This window comes from Lissotriton helveticus, chromosome 4_1 (genome assembly GCF_964261635.1).
Source record: "Lissotriton helveticus chromosome 4_1, aLisHel1.1, whole genome shotgun sequence".
In the NCBI taxonomy this organism is placed as follows: Eukaryota; Metazoa; Chordata; class Amphibia; order Caudata; family Salamandridae; genus Lissotriton; species Lissotriton helveticus.
In genome coordinates, this window is record NC_136063.1 from 1,630,077,066 (window position 1) to 1,630,099,226 (window position 22,161).

Consider the following 22,161-nt stretch of genomic DNA (forward strand, 5'->3'; position numbering starts at 1 on the left):
AGAAAATATCTTCCCTAACACATGGCTTGCATGGCCAAAGCCAGGACTCGGAGAAACATCACAAGAAAGCTCATTTTAAGTGTTAGCATTTGATGTTCATTCACAAGTTACATGACCTGAATGAGCATTTAAGGAAGGTCTTGCTGTTTTAACCACCCTCAACCTCCTAGGAAAAAGGTCATCTGTTTAGATTGTAATATGGAAAAGCTTTTCTAGGCACCGCATTTTAGGAGTCAGGCGCAAACACATATTGCTGGTTTTAAAAAGGCACAGCTTCTTTTATTTCATATAGAGTGGTGCACCCTGCACAAGCATTTAAGGCATGTCCTAGTCAGTGGAGAGTGTGCTCCCGGCAGATGATCCGGTGTGTTGAGAAGGTGGGAAAGTATGTAGTCTATACACTTTGTTGGAAAAAAATGGAAATACACATTTGTTTGTGCTTCATTCGAAATATTTGATTAAAATAGCAGCTGTTATCTAGGAACTTTCCCAAAAAAACAAACAAAAAAAAATGGTAGCGTCCAAGTTTGCGGACTCCATGGGTAGGTCTGCCAGCCCTGGCAGTTACAAATCTGTGGTTTCCTGGCACAGCTGTGCCCCCACGTTTTTGAACTGGAGCTGCACTGTTTCCCCCATCCGCCCGCAAACTGATCTCCATGCAAACATTGAACAAGTTTGTTAGTGGTCTGGCCACTGTAGCCAAAATGTACACCCTTAGAAACAAGGATGCACCCAATGAAACTTGCCATCTCCTATAGTTTCCCCTATTCTGTGAATGGGGACAGCCCCAGACCACTGTAGATTGTTTTTTTAATGAAAGCATTAATCCATCATCCCCCTACCTTATACTGAATACCTCTGGCATCTGACCTTTTCCTACACACGGTCTGTAATGCTGCACTTGAATGATCTATGTAGTGAACGTTCCGCCATTAGTTAACCTTGCCGCACTAACAATCTTTCTGGGTTTCAATACCAAGGTGCCAAGGACTGCACCTCAGAGATGAGTCTGATTCATGGTGGGTTAAAAATCTTCATCATCACGCGTATTGATGTGCTTTAGATGCTGCCCCCCCCCCCCCTTTTCTTTAGGTTATAGCGGTGTTTGAACTGAAGGTTGGAAAGGCTTAGCACACTGTCTATTTATGCGAAAATAGGCTAGTGTTAAGAAATTGTGCATTGTGTGTAGGGACTATCTCTGAGTGCGTGAAATGTTAGTAAAGTTTTTATGTGTACGTGTCATGTGCATATGGGTCAATATGAGCACGCTTTTGTATGGCTGGGTTGCTAACCGGGTGGCCATTGGGATGTGAAAAACAGGCTCGAACCTGGTGCCCACATGTGAAAGACAAATAGCATTTTTATTAAAATGTGACACATTCCTTACTAAAAACGTGTCTCCTGGAAGCCAGTGAATGGAAGGGCAGTTTACATCAGGAGCCTGAAGGTTTATTGCAGTACAAAGAGCCCGGCTCCAGCAGATACCACAAGTGTGCGACCTTTCACTTTTCCTAGGAACACTTTCTATCCTATTTAGACCGAAGTAACGCACACTAGTGAGAATGATTAATTTGATTTATGTACTGACCAAATGGAGAAGTGAAGGGTCCCCAGGGTTGGGGTTCATCCTATCTCCCTCCACCCAAAAGTTAGAGACATTGTCATGTTTCAGATTTATCCCTTCTTCTTCCATCCACATAGAAACATACGAGCTGTACCATTGCACATCTGACTGGCATTCCTACTTTACACCTATACCTCAACTCAGACTATTGTTGCTAGATGTTGGGGGACACCACTGTGAGTATTAGTACGACTGTGCTTGTGTCCAGCCATTAAAAAGAGTAAGTATTTTCAAAAGAAGGTCACCTGCTTAGGTCATCTACTGTCAAAAAGGGGGGAAGGAAGGAGCCTGGCCCCTGGGTAAATTAAATGAACTATGAGATGCACGACGTGCATGAAAAAGTTCTTTTGTGCAACTAACACTGCGTTTTTCTTCGGTTTCTGTGCTTGGTACATGTATTGTCGCGTCCTATTCTGTATTGTGTGTATACAAAGATTGTGCGTTTTATGTTTTCCTTTGGCTTATGTGCTCATTATGCGAATTGTCCTGTACTGTTCTACGTGGTAAGTGCACTGGATAGCTTGTTGTTGTGCTCTCTCTCTCTCTCTCTTTGAGCCTACCTACGCTGTCCAGGAATAACCATGCTGGGACCAATTCCATAAGAAAACTGGGTGGACTCACTCTTAGCCATTCACTTCACAGAATGCTGTGAATATGCTTTTGAATAAATAAAGACACTGTACCTCACAAGTACACGTCTAATTGGCTTTAACACAACAGTGTTTGAACAAATTGACAGGAACAAAATACCATATTATGCCATGTTACTGCCCCTCCTTTCTGTAAAATGATGGAATTTCAATTGGCTGAAAATTAAAGGACTGGTAGACTAAGACTGATGTCCCCTAATCTGACCCTTAAAAGGGAGCTATATGTCGGTGGCTTTCGTTTGAATGCCTTAGTGGCACCACTATCATCGGTTTATGTTACCACAAACATTGCATATAAGTTGTAGGGACATCGCAAGTCCTTCATTAACTAGTGAAGTAGCTAGGTTGTAAAGGATGATGTAAAAATAAGAATAATGTTTACAGAAAATGATTTGAACTAAACTGAAAGGAATGTTGTAGTAAGCCCTGCTGAGTGGGTACTGAGGTCAAGATGTTTAGTTAAAAGTAAGGAACATTGGCAGGATGGGACATTTCTCAGCCTGTGTACTTTATGGTGCACAGTACTAGGAAGGGTACCTGTATGCCCATGATTATAGCGCATCACACTTTTTATTGTGGTTAGCAGATCTTGAAGAAAATATAGCCCTGCAGGAAGTTGTTTGTAACAACAGGTTTTTGCTGGAGAAGTCAGTTTAAATTTGACAGGCTATATAATTAACAATTTTAGATTTCTTGCCACAACTATAAACGTAAAAGGAATGGACACAAGAGATAATACGTATGCTGGAAATTCCTAGAGGTGTTTGCAGACCTGCACAACAGTGAAGGTTCATAAGTGAATAATATACACAGGTGTAAAGATTCAGAGTATCCATATGTAGTCCGGAGACCCCGTCATCAAACAGTACTCCTTTATTGACGGATTGGTGGGTTGTTGATTCTCCCCCTCTCCCCTCTCTTCAATTCCCGCAGAACGAGTGGGCAGTCGACACTGACCCTCAGTGGACGGCGCACTACGAGGAGGAAGTCACCTTTAATTGTGCATATTCGTCCATAGAAGCCCCGCCCCCGGAAGAAGCCGACCGTCACGGATTGGATGAAAAGGCGGAAATCACGGACTTGACGTGGGACGTCACGGAGCCGAGGAGGAGATCGTGGTGTGAGCAACGGGAGTGGCGGAGCAGTGAAGCCGAAGAGGAGGAACGTGTCCAGAAAAGCCGTGAAGAGGAGAAGCCAGGAGGCCACCGTCCCCATGAGTCGCCCAGCCGCACTCCTGGAGGAGTGTGGCTAAGCCAGGTAGGAAGGCGGGTGACGGACTGGTGGGGAGGCGGGGAGAGGTCCCGACGTGAGAGCGCTAAGGAAAAAAAGGGCGCCTGGGCACTAAGTGTAAATAGTTCCCTCACTATAGCGGGTTACTTCCCTTTCCCTCCCCGTGTTACCCCCTCACTACCTGCACTGTATTCCAACACCGTCGTGCCCTGTAAATAGTTGTTGTTTATACACCATCACTGGTGAACCCTCACTCCCCGGGTTGTCCCTTGGGGTCTTAAGAGAAGAGAACAAGTGCCTAAAACTCTGCATTTCTTTTTTTTTTTTTACATCCTGTAACGGAGGGTGACGACCACTCAACCCAGCCGGTATAGAAGAGCCTGTAAAAAGGAGGATAATAAGAAGGTCCCGACTCCTGCTGCCACAACGGACCCAGCTCGATTCACCCGGGAAAGACTATCCAGTACTAAAAAGAGATCATATATAAAAATAAAGCCTTACCTACCAAGGTCCAATCTCCGGTCCCCTTTTTCTACCCCGCCACACCATATTATCTTCCTTTTAAGTAAATGATACATATTTCCCCAGCTGCTTGGGATTGGTAGAGAAAACTAAATTGTTTAACGTCTTCCCCTGCCAGTTCTCTAAAAATTCGTTTTATACTCACTACTAGATTCAGGATGCCCTCCAGTCATTGGAAGAGAGAGGTCGGACGCGATGCACAGCCTGGCAGCTTGTCATGAAACAACTATGACCACGACCAAGGTGGAGCCGCAGAGCAAAGATATGCTGGACGAGACACTATCACCGACAAGAAGAATGAAAGAGAGAAGGGCTGTCCAGAAGCCCCCAGCCTGTTGGTCTACTTGTGCCTGAAGTCTCAGCCCATTGGGCCTAATTGGTGGGCTCACTTGTGTGGAGTCTCTGCCCCGTTGGTCCATCTCCAGTCTGATGCAACTCCACCATCTCTTCCTTTGACTCCCCCAACCCCCTTTTTCACATGGGGTTTTAATCCACTTGATGAAGGAACAGTGTACGAAGATAGAATAGGGTTAGTAGGGATGGACTTCACGGATCAAGAATAGGGTGCGGGTACCCTGTCTAAGGTACCAGCGATAGATTAGTTAGTGAACAGGGCAAAGGGACTGTGATCCCAGAGAAAGAACGACCTCGCCCTGAACGTGGAATCTAGATACGAGTTGAACGCATTGCTCCACCGCCGGTGCTCAACAGCGCCAACGCTAGATGAACAATTGGAGCCTACCAGTGATGGCTCACTGTAAAGGACACTGGAAAGAAGAGCTTTGACAAATATCATTCCCTGACCATCAATTATATTAGGTTGAATTTCTCTCCCAATCACCTTGTATTCATTATGCCCCAAATGGACAAGAAAAAGGTTTTCCTTTGAAATTCCACATCAATTGCACCCATAGTGTCATTGTATTAATAATAGCATAGGAATATCATACCATATGGAAGAAAAAGTAAACTGTGTATCAGAAGGATTATACAAGGCCAGTTGCCCTCATGAATATACTTATTAGTTTGGCTCCTCACACAGTCCAGTTCTCAATAATGCACTTAGCGGTCCTTATCCTACAAAACAATTAGTATGATACACTCGTTTTTGTGTTGGAATGAATTTACTGCATCATCTAGGAATTATGCTCATCACCAAGTTTAAACGTGTGGTACAGCAAATACCATTTTGTATACACTGTCTCCCAGTTTGTTACATTCACTGCATAGGTTATTGACAATGCTGTTTGTACTGATAGCGATCTTCTTCTCCTGCTGTCTGTGCATCTGCCTGTACAACCTGTATTCCACCAAAGACTACAATGAACAGCCCAACTGCATGTTAACTATGGGGCAGGAAGTAAAGGGACTTATGGCGATAAATATTGACAAAGAAAAATGGACTTGATAATGATACCATCCTCTCCTCTACCACCCTCATTCCCCTCCAACCGATTACCATAGTTGGTTACCCACCCTCTGCTTCATGTATAATCATTTTAACGTGTACACCACCACAACAGATGAATCTGAACAAAAATGACCCTGCCTATGTTAAAAAGCGGGGACTGTTAAAACCGATAAACTTTAGTTGTACATAAGCGGCGTTCATTTATGTTCACCACAGCCATTTTGTCCTCTATTGTTCACCTCTGTTTTACCCGTACCTCCACAAGTATCCATTTGACCCCCTGACCGACCTGGTATGTGTGCTGGGGGCAACAACTAACAGGCATGCCTGCCTTTGATGGTAGCTTCTAATAGACATTCTTTTGCCACAACAAACCTTAGTGCCCTTTTGCTAAACCACCACCTCGTTCTGTTCTCAGTAACTAATGAACTTATGAATTTTTGCATTCTTTTCTCCTCCCCACACCTGTGTACGCTACCAAAGATTTCAGATACCAAGAGGACCCGTACAAGCATGGTTTATTGCACCCCAAAGAATTCACCTTTCAACGGACAATGGAACTTGTTTCCTAGCAACAGTACACGGCACTAAAACCTGACCAGTCGCACATGTTCTGGACCCTGAGGCAAGGACCAGCTGGCAGATAACATCACTTGTCCGATTGTTTATGGCTGGGAGGGTATGAACCGACTTGTCCGGCTTGTATGGCATCCTGTCCAGGGCAGGGATACCAAGCTTACATGACACTGATCATAAAGATTACTTTGTCCTGATACTGTATAAAAGTGACCTGCAGGAGAGCTGTTGTTAGAACATCTCCCTCAGACATCCCGGTGTCTGCAGTTGACGTGGTCTCCTCATGAGAAATAAACCTTTTTCTTGTCTTCCAGTGTCCAGCGCTTGCCTCATTATTTTGATAGCGAACCCAAGTTGAATTAAAAGGGGAACCCTGCATCGGGCAGCATTAGGGGTCTTAGAAGACTCGCTGCTTTTCACAAATTGGCGAACCAACGTAGGGGCTCATCAGCGATGCGTGGGTCCAGTAGTGAGGTCCAAATGACGGAGTGAACAACTTATGATTGGAATTTACCTACCCTGAAAGACCCTCGTCTGGCTGCCGATCAACTGAACTTCACCGGTTTCTAACAGACCTCTCTCGAGTGACCTACGGTCCTGACTGAGACCTTTAAGGAACGCCGTCATTGATTGGAGTTATACTAGACTTAATTTACTTCCCACCCTGGATCCCTATAAACCTTACACCCCACACCTTAAATAAAAATGTAATTCATTACACAATTCACATAATTAACTATCAAATAATTAATATGAATTAATAAATAATAATTAAATACATTGAATTAATTTACTCCCCACCCTGTACCCCTACAACCTGCACCTAAAAAACTAAAATTACACAATTAACATAATTAATTATCAATTAGATAATTAATATTAATTAACAACTAATTATTAATTAATTGAAATTTAATTTCTTCCCACCCTGTACCCCTATAAACCCCACAACCCACACATAAAAAAATACATGTAAAAGATATTAATTGCACAATTAAACAATTAATTATACATTAAATAATATTTATTAACCTCTAATTATTATTTTATTATAATTAAATTACTTCCCACCCTGTACCCCCTATAAACCCACAACCCGCTACGGTACTAAAAATCATACATATCTATTAAATTTAATGTAATAACGACAAAAAATTAACAACTATATTAAAAATCAAACAATAATTACACAAAAAATGAATATCATATACATTTAAAATAAACCAACTATTTTTTGTAAACAATATTAATGACTTCGATATTATTAAAAACGATATTATTTACCTTAAGTTTGATATTCTTGACAACGATATTCTTGCTGACGATATTACCATATTATGATTTTTTTCCTCGCTATTTTGTCTGAACACCAACTGTTTGCCGTTACTAGCTACACTAGTGAACATTTCAAGCAACATAGATTTTCTTTGCATCCCTGGCAATGGTTAATGTCTTCTATAAGTTTTTCTGAACCGTAGTAATTTACTTGGCATTAACAGGCATTTGAAGGTCAATGGTCAGTATGCGCCTGGACAATAACAAAAAACTTTACTGGCTCTCCTTGAGATATGTCAAACTGGCACAGTTAGTAATACTGGGGTACGCATGACGTATACAGACTAAAACCGGAGAGCAAGCAAGACTTGACAGTAGTATTTGTGAGGCCTTGGATAGAAACTTACTGCTGGGCCCTCTGGATGTCTCTTCCATATATGCCAGGTGCTCTAAGCACGTTAGTATTAAACAGAAAGGGCCTAATTATGATGTGGTTCGGACCGCAACTGACAGTTTGTCGGTCAAGATCCGAGCTGCATCTATTGCTACGGTTCGACTGATAGATTAGGATGCACACGGTCGGAGGCAGGAGTTGGAGGGACCAACCAATGCTTTCCAGCGGGCTCATGGAGCCCATCAGTCAGTCGGAAACTCTACATAATCCCTTAAGGACGGCGTATCCACAGTCAGGATTATGATGTCGGTTTCTAGCAGCCTTTCCGTATTAGCGTTTTTGACATGGAAAGTCTGTCGGAACGCGACATTGGGGCCCCTAGAATGGACCCCTGGCCCTCTGCATCTGGGGGTCAACTATGGTGCACCCTTGAAAATCCCTGCACTGTGTGGCAGGAACCATGAGGTACAGGGTGGTTCACAAACTCCCATTTCTCACTGGGAGGTTGTGCTGCGGGCAGTTTCCGCCTGCCGCTCAGGCTCCCATTGAGAAATGGGAAGGTGGTTGGATTGTAATTCAAAGTTCGGTTCCTCAATCAAAACAGTGTCGGTCAGAGGCAACTCAGACCGACATCGAAATGAGGCCCAAAATGTACTCTAGGGTTAGAGAAAACATGGCAGCTAGCATCATCTATGGTATGCCTAGGTACTTTTTTTTTTTGTTAACTTTAATGAGAACAAAATGAAATAAAACATTTTGATGAAGGTGTGCGGTGCCCTGAATAGAGCCTGGCCAGGGAACATCATTTCCCTTCTACACCCCACCACCGGCGGAAAGCGCTCGAGTATTCCACAACTGACCTCTGATCTCAGTAACGATTACATCTTTCGTCACTTGTAAAACTCTGTATCCAAAGAGAGTGCAACATTTAAATCATTGTTAAATATTACAAGCTGTTCTGATGCACACATTACTTCGAAGATTTTGACGGGGTTACAGTGTTTGAGTTGGAATACATTAATGTTTTCTTTTCTTCAACTTCCTCAGCAAAATTCTTGAAGAAGCACATTCTTTGAGCTGAGTTCTAAAAGTTAACAACGCTGCCCTCTTTTCAGGGGAAGAAAAGAAAGCTCGCTTGCCAGGCCTTTTGAATGCTCAAATGTACCTTAGTACCTGGTATCTCATGATGTCCCTAACTTACAAACTCAAGTATTCACATGTAACCTTTAGGAAAACTAACTACCTACTCTTCTGAAATCCAAGTTGTTTTAAGTGTGTGCTTCTTCACTCTGCTTTCATGTTTATTTAATTTTACCAATTACGCATTTTCTACAAGGTAAACTTGTCCTGTGTAGAGGGAGTTAAGAGCTGTACGCTGCCCACACAACTATTATTAGCCTAGGCCATAGGGATAAGAAAGGCTGAGGCAATTAAAAGCTGTTTAGACTCACCAGTATGTGGAGATTAGAGTTATTAACAAACCCCCTTCGAACTGCAAACACCCATGCATAGGTTCACATGAAACCTGACCTGGTGAGCGACATGCTCGAGCTCCGCACTTTGAATGAACGTAGAATGCTGGCAGACAACATACGTTTATGCCCTTAAACGAAGACTTCTCATTGGCTCAGCCAATCTCAGCATTCCATAGCCAGTGGTAATAAATATAACTGTTTAGAATGTACTTGAGCGAGCCATATGTCTCCTACAGGAGCCTGAATCTTGCACTTCCTGCCCTGCTGACCGCGCTTAACTCTTACCTAGCTGGCGTACCTCAAAGAGCCCACTGGCTTGACCTCTGAGTTTCATATATATTGCTGTGATCTTCCACCACATTTCTGGGAAATTCTTATCATCAATCTATGAGTAAGAACCCTCTTGTTCCTATAGTTCCCTCATTTGGTTGGTCCTGTGCTATTTCTTTGTGTAAGAAAATGTTCTCAATCGTCATTCCTAGGTTCAGCTGTAGGTTCCCAAGAAGACCACATTATCCTATGACCTCTTTCAGACAGCTCTCTAAGCTGGGTGAATGACTGACAGGTGCTGGCCAAAGTGAGAGAGCGAGGAATATCATCCCTCCTCGAGATTAAAATTTGCTAGGGAAGTGTAGATTCTTTTTGGAGGAAGGAAAGGATCACATCACAAAAAATTGTAGAATTAAGCATATCTGGTCAAGATGAATTAGTCGTCTAGGCTGTTTATTATTGAGATATCCCATTTTCACTCTGGGTTATCAGATCTACTGAATGTTCCTGTTTGCAAGGAAGAGAATCAGTTCTAATTGACCTGGAAAATAGTTTGTAGGGACAACCTACCCCCTATTTTTCTACTTCCTCCCTCTTTGTACGCAAAAAATGCTCATTATAGATCAATCCTGTACTTCCTTTTGCTCGTAGATGTGTGTTGCTTAGTGGTTCTATAAAAAGCATATTTATATATCCTCCTTTTGCCATCTAATGTCACGTCTAGAAAGCCAGGTTCCAGTTATGCTCCTGCTTCCATACTCAATGTACCATCTGCAGCCCATATGCCTCGAACCTATATTTCCAAATAGGGGAAAGATTTTCAGTTGCACTTTCAGAACATTTGGGGCGTTAGGGGCTTTTTCGGGCACAATCTAAGCCCTTAAGAAGCACTTTAACACTAAAAGTGCACAGAATTTGTAAACTATGACTGCAAACTCAACTTCTTGGGCTCATAACTTCACTCATGAATGCAAAGAGAAAACACAGAAGCAAGTGTGCTCTTTTTTATTTGAAAACTCATTAGCTTGAAACACAAAAGCAATAAACAGAGGAAGTCTTTGTTGACTGTGGAAGTTAGATATATGCTCACAAAGGGAATATGTGTCCGGTACTGTTGACAACAGTGAGGTGCCAGCAGCTGACTGAACACCAGAATTCTATGAAATATAAAATGACAAATTGACAATTATGTTATGCACCATAACTAGGTTTGACTCTGCCCTCTATTTTGACTGTCTCAAAACTTGTAAAGTTCTGGATGGCAAATTACCTTTCCAGGGCATGAGCCTCAGTACACAGTTGGTTATCTGCTTGTTTTTTGCCTTGTTTAGTCATCTTGGAAAAAACAATCTAATTAAACAAAACAGTTAGCGTTTCTTTAATTAATCATGTCAGCTTTTCTGATTGATGCTATGTTCTTCACTGTTACACTTCACTATGTGTTCCAGGCAGGCTCCTATGGACCCTTGAAAAAGGGAAGTGAATATCAACATTTTTTAACCTATCTGTGAATTGTATGACAACAATGGGGATTAGAAAGCTATGTCTATGGGCATCTGTCACCATCCATAAGCCTCGTTTTTTGACGATGTGACGACGATTTTCTTTGTTTTTTTATGTTTAATGGGGAGATTAATGAGAATAACAAATTGTATCTGATTTTGCCACAATTTGGCAATGAGCCTTATAGTCAGATGCAGTAGTGGATGTGTAAAGTTGAGATAGGGTGAACCATTTTCATTGACTTGTATGGATATTAACAGTAGTCCCTATGACAGTTGGTACACCGAATATGCAATCTGGGGTCAGTCACTGGCTACATGGACTTAATGTACCCCACTGTCTGTGAATACACCAGAAATGACTGCTGACCCCTTTATGAACCTGTGCTGGGTACTTGCCTATTATTCCATCCATACATGATTAAATACTTGTATCCCCTTTCCCCTCCCCCTCCCTTTTCCCCTCGTTCACTGTAATCTGTTTGTTTGAGAAAAAATGCAAATAAATATATTTAAAAAAAAGAAATCAATCAGCCTTGTTTTTCAGCCGCTGACATGCCAGTGACACCTCTGCTTACACTGAGTTAGTGAATTTAAACTTGGAAGTAGTACCTCTGAGTTCACTTCATATTGACCTGTGACGGCACTGGACAGTACAACCTACTCCCAGCCTAGAGTTCATTTACAGAGCTTATTACAAATACCATAATGGTTTGGCGAGACTCTATTAAATTGTGTTGGTCCATACACATGGTACAATATTCACTGAATATAAAAGAGATGTAACTTCACCAGTAATTGCTGTCTCTTTAGACCTCAGGCTCTCTTCAATTACCTCGTTATGGGAAATGTTTGAAAAGATGGGAGTGTCAATTTACTAGTACATCGAGGGTGGAATTCAACTTTATATCAAAACATCATCCATTCACGTATTTTACACTCTCCTTCCATATGCTACTCATCAAACACATCGATATAATCAGGCAATCCGCTAAGATTTCTTATTCAATCTAATACTCAAAACTGCTGCATACACTCTAGTCATCTCCAAGTTAGGTTTTGGTAGCTCCATCCTGGCAGCTGTTCCTCAGTCCTCACTTGTGACTGTGAATGCAGTCCTCCTTTCAACGGTGCTTCTTCTGTTCGAGCACATCTTGCCAGTCTCGAGAACTAGACTGGCTGCCCATTGAAGCGCGGACTAAACACAATATCAGCTGCCTAGCTTGCAACTGTCTTAAATCATTCTTTGTCTCACTAAGCATTAGTCTAAATATGTGAGAATTAATTATAGTTACTGATTGGAGTTATTAGTATGGATTTGAGAAAGAGATCTAGAAAGAATAACTTGAAAGAGGGAGACAAATCTGCATTATTGGGAAAGGTTTCCAGGAGACCACAGGTGCTGCCATGGCTTGATGTAATAATCATGACCCACCCTCTTATATGGCTATGCCTTAAACCTCACCAGAACAGGACATGAATGAAACAATCGAGTGAGCAATGGAAACCATTGGAGTGTGCCTGCCATGAACAATATCATCCAAGTTTTAAAAGGTGAAAACATGTCTTGTCATAGTGGAACTTTGGAGCTCGTTCCATAACACTCAAATATTGTTTCATTAACTCAAGTAGAATAAGGTATTATTCGAGTAGATTGAGGATGTATCACAGAAAAGAAACTTTGAGAGTTAGGCTCAGTGAGGGAGTTGGAACCATATCACAGTACACAGTGACTACCCCACTTCTTGATTTTACAGTACACTGCACTGAATACAGAATCCTGCATATGATGATCATCATCGTAACTCTTGCGTGATCCACTTTTCATGAGCAGGGACATCAGAGATGCAAATTCATGCCACAAAATGTCTTTCTTTTAACAGATTCTAATCATACATCAATATTAATGGAGCTTCAGTGCGATTGTTCCAGTATTTGTAGAATACAACTTTTAATGGTGGCTCCCAAGAGTACATTTATTTTCTTTAAATCAAGGATCTAAATGACTACATAGATTTTCAGATTGATCTAGTAATCTGCTGAGCCTCCCAACCTACCTGTAAACAGCTCCCTCTTCCACTAGTTCTACCATCTATAAACATATTAGACCTGTGGTAGTCCACAGGCGGAATGTCTGTACCTGAAACATTTCAGTGTGTACTCACCATCACCTCCAGGATATGAAACATTTCTGCGCCACTGCTCGAGAGACGGTTAGGAACCCAAATATTAACAAATGAAGCAGGTAAATTGCTGGGTCCAGCATTAAAAATCTGCAATGAAATGAAGAACATGAAGAAGTTACTCTTATTGTGCAGATGGGACTGCATTTTTAACAGTGATGGGAATCCATCAACAATGTGGATAGAGAAACAGAGCATATATTCTCAGTTAAAAAAAATGTTTTAGTTAAGTATTGGTTCTTCGCTGTTTTGGGAAATTGCACGGAGCTCTTGAAGTATCTGAGAGACAAGACAGTGGTGGAAAAAAGGGTTCTTGATGTATCCTGTTACCCCGGCTAATTATATTCAATCCCAGCAAAACAATTCCATTATAAACAATCCTTTCCCTGGAAACACAATGACTTGGCTCGTGTGGGGATGTGGTGGGGTAGCAGTAAGAAGATCATATTTTGGCTCTGGAAGTGAGCTGGGGAATAAACTGCGGAAAGTCATTTGCCAGTAGTAACGGATTAACCTAACAGGAGCGTGTCACGGGAGGGAACAGTATTACACGTATCAGTGGAGAAGAAAGCGGCTGTGGAAGGGTACTGAATTTACATGGGTCGTAAGCAGGGGGTGAATGAAAAATCATAGGTTAAATGAGCCCGAGCTGAAACCTGCACTACAAAATGGAGAACAATGGCCCACCTAAACCCCTTCTTTTGATACTATCTCCTCTCTCCCTACCTCTTATATCTGTTCCTTGTTTCCTGTCTATTACTACAACTAACGGCTTTCAGCAAGGCACAATGGTGCCCATAACTGCTATGATTATAGAAACGTGATACACAGTGACAATGCTAATATCGAAATTGTGCAACTTACGAAGCCAGTTGTATACTATATTGAACCTTGTTAAATATTTTTTACTCTGTGATATAAGATTGCAATCTTTAAATAAACAGGTTTGAAAGAAAAGGGTGGAGAACGAGCTACCTTGTAAAGAAAGAAATGAAAAAAACAGCTCAACAGCGACAAGAGAGAACAAGCCTGGGAAGATAACAGGAGAGTTTGTAAGATATAACAGGGAGTCAAACAAAAGGGGAAATGAGCGTGGAGATGGAGCATGCACAAAAGAAATTACAGAGGCACATAAAACTTTATTAAGTCCAGGTTATTCACACTCACCCAACATTGGGGGAGAACTGTAAAGAATGCAGCACTTTTACATATATATGAGCTAAGGCAAGATAGAGTGATATGCCCAGATCCACTCCAAAAGTTGGCCTTACAACTAAATGCTACTGATTGCTAAGGAAATACATAGGGCCCTATTACGAGTATGGCAGTCCTGGAGCGGGGCGCCTTGCTAGCGCCCCCCTCCAGGACGACCAAACTGGGCTGACACCACCTGTCAGATTACAAGTTTTTCGTGGCCTGGCGGGCGGGTGGGTGGTGTGGCCTGGCGTTACACGGCAGTTGCTTTTAAAGGCATTTAAGTATGCCTTAGAAAGGCACCACTGCAGGACCACCACAGCGCGTTCCAGCACAGCATTGACTATGAAGTCCATGCCTAGCTGGAACGGGGTTGCACGCACACAGTTCCCTGGTGGTTGCAACGGCGCAATGGCAGTCCGAACACCAAAGTTGTAATAAGGCAGTCAGACCTTCTGTGCGGCGGTGGTTGGACCGACACAGCTGTGTCCCCACGAGTCTGGCGGTCCTTGGACCACCAGACTCATAATCATGCCCTTAAGCTTTTAGTCCACATCTCTTCCTGGTCCCTCATTTGGTAATTATGGCTTGGGAAGGATCTTGGTGTTAGGTGGTTGGGTCAATCAGTAGATATTATTGCTTAAATTGGAAAGAGACAATAATCATACTTAACGCCTTAAATGGTGTGTTTTAACTGAGTGACACTGTTCATAGAAACCAAAAGATACAGAGGGACAGATTTTAGGTTAGCTTTAGGATACAAGGAAAGCAGGTAGGGACTGGTATACAGAATTCAACATTGTGAGTACTGATTAGAAGATTATAAAGGATGAGCTACACTTACTAGCAAAATATTACATTCCAGTCACATCGCTGTCAACCCACCAACAGGATCAGAAATACTCTTATTGATCACCCTGTCAGGCTTTAAAGTGTGCTTTCACCATCTAAAGAGTAATCCTAGAACACCTGTGATACCAGCAGATGTGTTTGGAGTGGGGCACCTAACCAGCTGCCCATGGCTGATATTTTGTGGTTGGATCACCAAGTAATTGAAGCCCCTGATGGGGCCAGTGTGCTATTCTTAGAAGTATTTCAAAGTATCCACAATGCCCACTAGTATAAATGACCAATAGGAATCCAATGACCTGTATGTGGCTAAATCAGCCACACTAGAAATATCCCAGTCCATCCAGTTTGCCTGAACGCCAAGGCTCCTGTGAGGCCATTGGTGGTTAGACTAATGGATTTTGTAGATTATTACATCACACCACCATGGACTCTAAAATGTGGCAGTACACATTGTTATGTTATGTTAAGTATTCTTGTAGAGCGCTCAATTACCCAAAAGGAGTCTTGGCGCTAGGTGAGAGAGCAAAAGAAAAACGACCCCAAGAAAAGAGATTCACCTAAAGAGAAAAGCCATGTTTTTAGCACTTTCCTGAAAACCTCGTGATTAGACATGGCCCTGATGTGTAAAGGAAGAGCATTCCTGGCTTTGGATGCTCCAAGCACTAACCTTCTCCTTCCACTATTCACCTACCTCATTCTGGTTTTGCCAGCACTTTGGCCAAGGCTGAGTGTAAAGATCTGCCTGCTATATTCCAGGTAAAGCTTCTCCTCAAGAAGTCAGGTCCTATTCCATGCAGTGCTTTAAACACAGTGCACAAAGCTTTGAAAATTACCCCTTGTCTCACAGGGAGCCAATGGAGTTTCTTGATATATTTCGAGACAGACTGAAATTAGGAGTTTTACACAGCACCAGGGCTGAAGCATTTTGCAAAGTTTGCAACTTATTAAGTACCTGCTGATGAATATTTAGATACAATAGTTGATCTTTGATAAAACAAGGGAAGCGACTACCATTTTCTAAAGATGTTCAGGTATAAAAGGGAGAATTTTCTTAATCCTCTTAAGGATGAAAAAACGCTGAATTCGCAGCCTTAACCTTGCCCAAGAAGAAAGTTTGTCATTGATAAGAACTCACAGATTCTTAATGGACCTGACAGGTGAAGGAAGTGAGCCAAGCTCAGATGGCCACAATTCCGGGGACCAAAATGAGGGCGAGGCCCCGAACACCAACACCTCCGTCTTCGCGGAATTGAGTTTGAGGCAGATCAAAGCTACCCACTGGCTCACTGCTTTCATACAGTCACAGAATCTTGCCACCACTCCCCTGTGCTCAGTTGCCAACGACACCACACTATGCGGCCGGCAGCAATGCCGGCCGCAAATTGCGAACAATCTTATCAGTTTATCCAGGGGGTAACATAGATGTTAAACAGCAATAGAGTGATAGAAGAGCCCTTGGGCACCTAACAAGGGAGAGAGTAGGAAGGCGAGATGAAGTATCCCAGTCAGAGCTATTGCTCACGACCAGAGAAAAAGGAGTTAAGCAACTCCCAAGCTGTTCCAGTCACATCAATCCTACCCAAACGCTACACCATCAGCCCATGATTCGTAGTACTAAAGGCTGCTGATAGATCAAGGAGGATCAGTCTGGCTCTTCCGCCCTGATCAAGAGACAGCCTAATCTCCTCAGTGACCGTAATGAGAGCAGTCTCCGTGCTGTGTCCAGCGCGAAAACCACATTGTGTGATGTCCAGGAGATTATTAGTGTGAATATATTCCCCCAGTTGTGTATTCAACACTTTTTCAAAAATCTCAGCAGGCAGGGGAAGGCAGGAGATAGGCCAACAGCTGCTGGATGACTCAAATTAGGCGAAGGGTAAGCTTTCTTCCAAGCAGAGGGAAATGAACCTGAATGGCATATCAACTGGAAGATGTCTGCCTCTTTACTCCTGATGGCCTCAGCTGCCAAAATGGCAGCAGCGGGAGGACAAGGATCGCATGGTGAGCCTGATTTAGCAGCTTTGATCAGATTGATAACCTCAGTCGTGGATGGAGGTGAGAAAGAGCTTAATAAGGTGCCAGAGTATGTTGGTACAAAATGAGACTCGTCCCCCTAGAAGCTGAAGTCATGGAAGAGAAGTTGTTAAAAACAACCTCCACCATAAGGCGAAAAGCATTTGTCATCAAATTACAAAAAAGACTGGTTGCAGTCATTGAGAAAAGGCACATTAATGGTAGTGATTTTTTTTTATTGTAGAAAACAGTTCCTTAGATGAATTACTAGCAGCCTCAATCATCCTGGCAAAATATGATGATTTTTCCATGTGGGTCAAGGTCCTGTAGCTTGACAAGAAGGTCTTATATTTAGCCTTTTCAGACTTGCAGTAGTTTACTCTCCAACGTTTCTCCTGCCCCCTACATGCCTGTTTAAGGGGTTTTAACTCCTCAGGCAACCATGGGGCGGATGTTTGAATCCTCTTAATCTTAACCCTTTTCGCTGAGCCAAAGAGGGGAAAACGGAGTCTAGCCAATGTGCGTAATCCTCAACTGCTGACTTAGCATCAATGGAAGGACATAGTTTGTACCAGCAGTTGAGAAAGCTCATCTGCTTGATTCCTTTGCCAGGCATGAGAGTAGGTCCAAGGTGGATTGGTTGTAAGTCCCTGAAGAGAATATTTAAAAAAGATGTCAAAGAAAACAACCGTGTGGTCTGACCATGGTAGGGGAAGCATACTTACATTTCCCAGAAAGGAGTAATTTGAAAATATACCATCAAGGGTGTGCACCACCCAATGCATCGGCCTTTCCACCCAATGGGTCAGACCGAGCGAACACATCATCTGCAGTAAATCCTCTGGATCAGACTGGGGATCAAGGTGAAAGTTAACATCACCCAGAACAGTGAAAACACTCAGCAAGCTCTCTTCCTCCAATAGGCAACTAATCTCCCAGGCACAAATAGAACTTTGCCAGGTGGCCGGTATAACAAGGAACCTCTGAAACACTGGACCGAAGATACTAGCACAGAAAGGGACCGCTTCACAAAGCAGAGACGAAAGAGGAATACAGCGTACCACAAGTTCGGATCTAAACAAGATTGCAATACCACCTCCACGTTTTCCACCACAGCCCAATCTAAGCAAATTGTAGCCGGAGTAATATGAAGAAAATCACGATTAGAAGTGGAGTCAGCCCCAGTCTCCATGATAAAGATTAGCGCAGGAGTATGAATTTCACAGAAAAGGGAAAATTAATCTCCATGTTTAATAAGGGGTCGAGCATTAATGAGTGCACAAGGCACGTGGGTGTTACTTTTGTGTATGACAGCCTCAGAAGTGGATAAGGTGGGTAACTTGTTCAAATTGGGACATGGTGGCAAACAGCGCTCAGACACTAACCCGCTAAAATGAGCCCGCAACCAGGGCAGCATGTATTTGAAACCGAATATCAAAGGTCCAATTTGAATACAGGCAGAGGACTCACCTGAGCGCCTGCAAGCTAGTAATGCTTCGCATGAGTAAGTTAAAAATGGTGAAGCCACTGACCCAAAACCGGCACTGTGCCAAAACTGGCACTGTTGCATGGACCGGCCCAAACGGGCATGCATTAGACGTGCCTTCCGGGCTCCTGCGGTGCGCACGCTCTATGCGTCTGTAAAAATAGCCCTCCATGGACAGGGGGCAGGGCCTCAGGTATGGCTTGCACGCACTATGTGCGCCAAGCAGAATAATTAAAAACAAGTAGATAAATAAATAAAAAACTAGGGTCCCACAACCCCCGATTCCTGTCTCAGGCTACCATGGAGACAGGAGCCTATTGGTAACCACAGTTAAACTAAATTAAAAGTGAGGACAAGTGAACACATAAAACATCTAAAAACAGGGTGTCACCAATATGAATCATTGTCCGTATATTTTCCTTTGCTGGCAAATCTTGATCGATACCCTGTTAGACATGAATCAAGCTCTAATCAGTTTAGGAGGTGCATAGATCACAACTAGGTTTTGGTCCAGCTATTCTGGCCAAGTTGTTTGAGGGATCTGTGCCAAGCAGAAAACATTCACTGAGACTCTAAACTCTTTTACAAGATAATAATTTTCTAACCACTTGCGGAGAAAGTGGGTTGTGTCTTTGCAGACCAAGCAACAAAACTCTGCAACCACATTCCCTCCTTAACTACCAAAAGAAAAAACTGAAAACCTGTTTAATTATGTTGTTTAGGCACATCATTTTGTGTCATCTATTTTTTAATATAGATCATTATACACTAATTTAGCAACCCAAGGTAAGCCACAGGATCTGGGTAGCATACGATAAAATCAACAGTATGGTACTACAATTATTTCAAATGAAAAATAGGATATTAAATCAGGTATTGCAATAAGGGTGAGAGAGAGAAACAAGCATTGGAAATGCAATAGGTCTCGCATTAGAAAAGTTGTAGTTATTGGTCTTGTAAATGACATATTTTATTTATTTGTTGGTTTTTAAAATTGCTAAATTGATGGCTTTGTCATTTACAATGCCAATAGTTATAACTTTCGCGAATGTGACACCTAAAGCATTTGGAATGCAACATGTTTTGTATTTACGTCACTTAGATGGCAGCTCTGGTCGTTAGGCCACATCTCTAGAGAGCAGGAGAGTGCAGCAGGGGAGAGAAGCACAGCAATGCAATAGGTCTCGCATTAGGAAAGTTTGAGCTATTGGTATTGTAAAGGACACATTTTTTATTTATGTGCTTGTTTTGAAAATAGCGAAATTAATAGCTTTGTTATTTACAATGCCAATAGTTTTATCTTTCGCAAATGTGACACCTATTGTAACACAATATGTGTTGTGAGGGTGAGTGAGGGTGAGGGTTTGAGGGTGAGTGAGGGTGAGGGGTTGAGGGTGAGTGAGGGTGAGTGAGGGTGAGGGGTTGAGGGTGAGGGGTTGAGGGTGAGTGAGGGTGAGGGTGAGTGAGGGTGAGGGTGAGGGGTTGAGGGTGAGTGAGGGTGAGGGGTTGAGGGTGAGTGAGGGTGAGGGTGAGTGAGGGTGAGGGGTTGAGGGTGAGTGAGGGTGAGTGAGGGTGAGGGGTTGAGGGTGAGTGAGGGTGAGTGAGGGTGAGGGGTTGAGGGTGAGTGAGGGTGAGGGTGAGTGAGGGTGAGGGTGAGTGAGGGTGAGGGGTTGAGGGTGAGTGAGGGTGAGTGAGAGTGAGGGTGAGTGAGGGGTTGAGGGTGAGTGGTTGAGGGTGAGTGAGGGTGAGGGTGAGGGGTTGAGGGTGAGTGAGGGTGAGGGGTTGAGGGTGAGTGAGGGTGAGGGTGAGGGGTTGAGGGTGAGTGAGGGTTAGGGTGAGTGAGGGTGAGTGAGGGTGAGGGTGAGTGAGGGTGAGGGTGAGTGAGGGTGAGGGTGAGTGAGGGTGGGTGAGGGTGGGTGAGGGTGAGTGAGGGTGAGTGAGGGTGAGTGAGGGTGAATGAGGGTGAGGGTGAGTGAGGGTGAGGGTGAGTGAGGGTGAGTGAGGGTGGGTGAGGGTGGGTGAGGGTGAGTGAGGGTGAGTGAGGGTGAGTGAGGGTGTGGGTGAGTGAGGGTGAGGGTGAGTGAGGGTGAGTGAGGGTGAGGGTGAGTGAGGGTGAGTGAGGGTGAGTGAGGGTGAGGGGCTGAGGGTGAGTGAGGGTGAGGGGTTGAGGGTGAGTGAGGGTGAGGGAGGGTGAGGGGTTGAGGGTGAGTGAGGGTGAGTGAGGGTGAGTGAGGGTGAGGGGTTGAGGGTGAGTGAGGGTGAGGGGTTGAGGGTGAGTGAGGGTGAGGGTGAGTGAGGGTGAGGGGTTGAGGGTGAGTGAGGGTGGGTGAGGGTGAGGGGTTGAGGGTGAGTGAGGGTGAGGGTGAGTGAGGGTGAGGGGTTGAGGGTGAGTGATGGTGAGGGTGAGTGAGGGTGAGGGGTTGAGGGTGAGTGAGGGTGAGTGAGAGTGAGGGTGAGTGAGAGTGAGGGTGAGTGAGGGTGAGTGAGGGGTTGAGGGTGAGGGGTTGAGGGTGAGTGAGGGTGAGGGTGAGGGGTTGAGGGTGAGTGAGGGTGAGGGGTTGAGGGTGAGTGAGGGTGAGAGAGGGTGAGGGGTTGAGGGTGAGTGAGGGTGAGTGAGGGTGAGGGTGAGTGAGGGTGAGTGAGGGTGAGGGTGAGGGGTTGAGGGTGAGTGAGGGTGAGGGTGAGTGAGGGTGAGTGAGGGTGAGGGTGAGTGAGGGTGAGGGTGAGTGAGGGTGAGTGAGGGTGAGGGTGAGTGAGGGTGGGTGAGGGTGAGTGAGGGTGAGGGTGAGTGAGGGTGAGGGTGAGTGAGGGTGAGTGAGGGTGAGTGAGGTTGAGGGTGAGTGAGGGTGAGTGAGGGTGAGGGTGAGTGAGGGTGAGTGAGGGTGGGTGAGGGTGAGTGAGGGTGAGGGTGAGTGAGGGTGAGTGAGGGTGAGTGAGGGTGAGGGTGAGTGAGGGTGAGGGAGGGTGAGTGAGGGTGAGGGTGAGTGAGGGTGAGTGAGGGTGAGGGGGTTGAGGGTGAGGGGTTGAGGGTGAGTGAGGGGTTGAGGGTGGGTGAGGGTGAGTGAGGGTGAGGGGTTGAGGGTGAGGGGTTGAGGGTGAGTGAGGGTGAGGGTGGTGGGTGAGGGGTTGAGGGTGAGTGAGGGTGAGGGGTTGAGGGTGAGTGAGGGTGAGGGTGAGTGAGGGTGAGGGGTTGAGGGTGAGTGAGGGTGAGGGTGAGTGAGGGTGAGGGGTTGAGGGTGAGTGAGGGTGAGGGTGAGTGAGGGTGAGGGGTTGAGGGTGAGTGAGGGTGAGGGTGAGTGAGGGTGAGGGGTTGAGGGTGAGTGAGGGTGGAGTGAGAGTGAGGGTGAGTGAGAGTGAGGGTGAGTGAGGGTGAGTGAGGGGTTGAGGGTGAGGGGTTGAGGGTGAGTGAGGGTGAGGGTGAGGGGTTGAGGGTGAGTGAGGGTGAGGGGTTGAGGGTGGAGTGAGGGTGAGTGAGGGTGAGTGAGGGTGAGGGGTTAACCGATG

General features: G+C 44.3%; 1 protein-coding gene across 1 annotated transcript in view; it reads right to left on the reverse strand.

Moving 5' to 3' along the window:
* ITGA9 (integrin subunit alpha 9) overlaps positions 1-22,161 on the reverse strand; it is a 913,294-nt gene that overhangs the window by 152,618 nt on the left and 738,515 nt on the right. Inside the window, exon 23 of the mRNA XM_078688268.1 lies at positions 13,095-13,202. Coding sequence (XP_078544394.1) covers positions 13,095-13,202 — 108 coding nt within the window. The remainder of the gene's footprint in view (positions 1-13,094; positions 13,203-22,161) is intronic.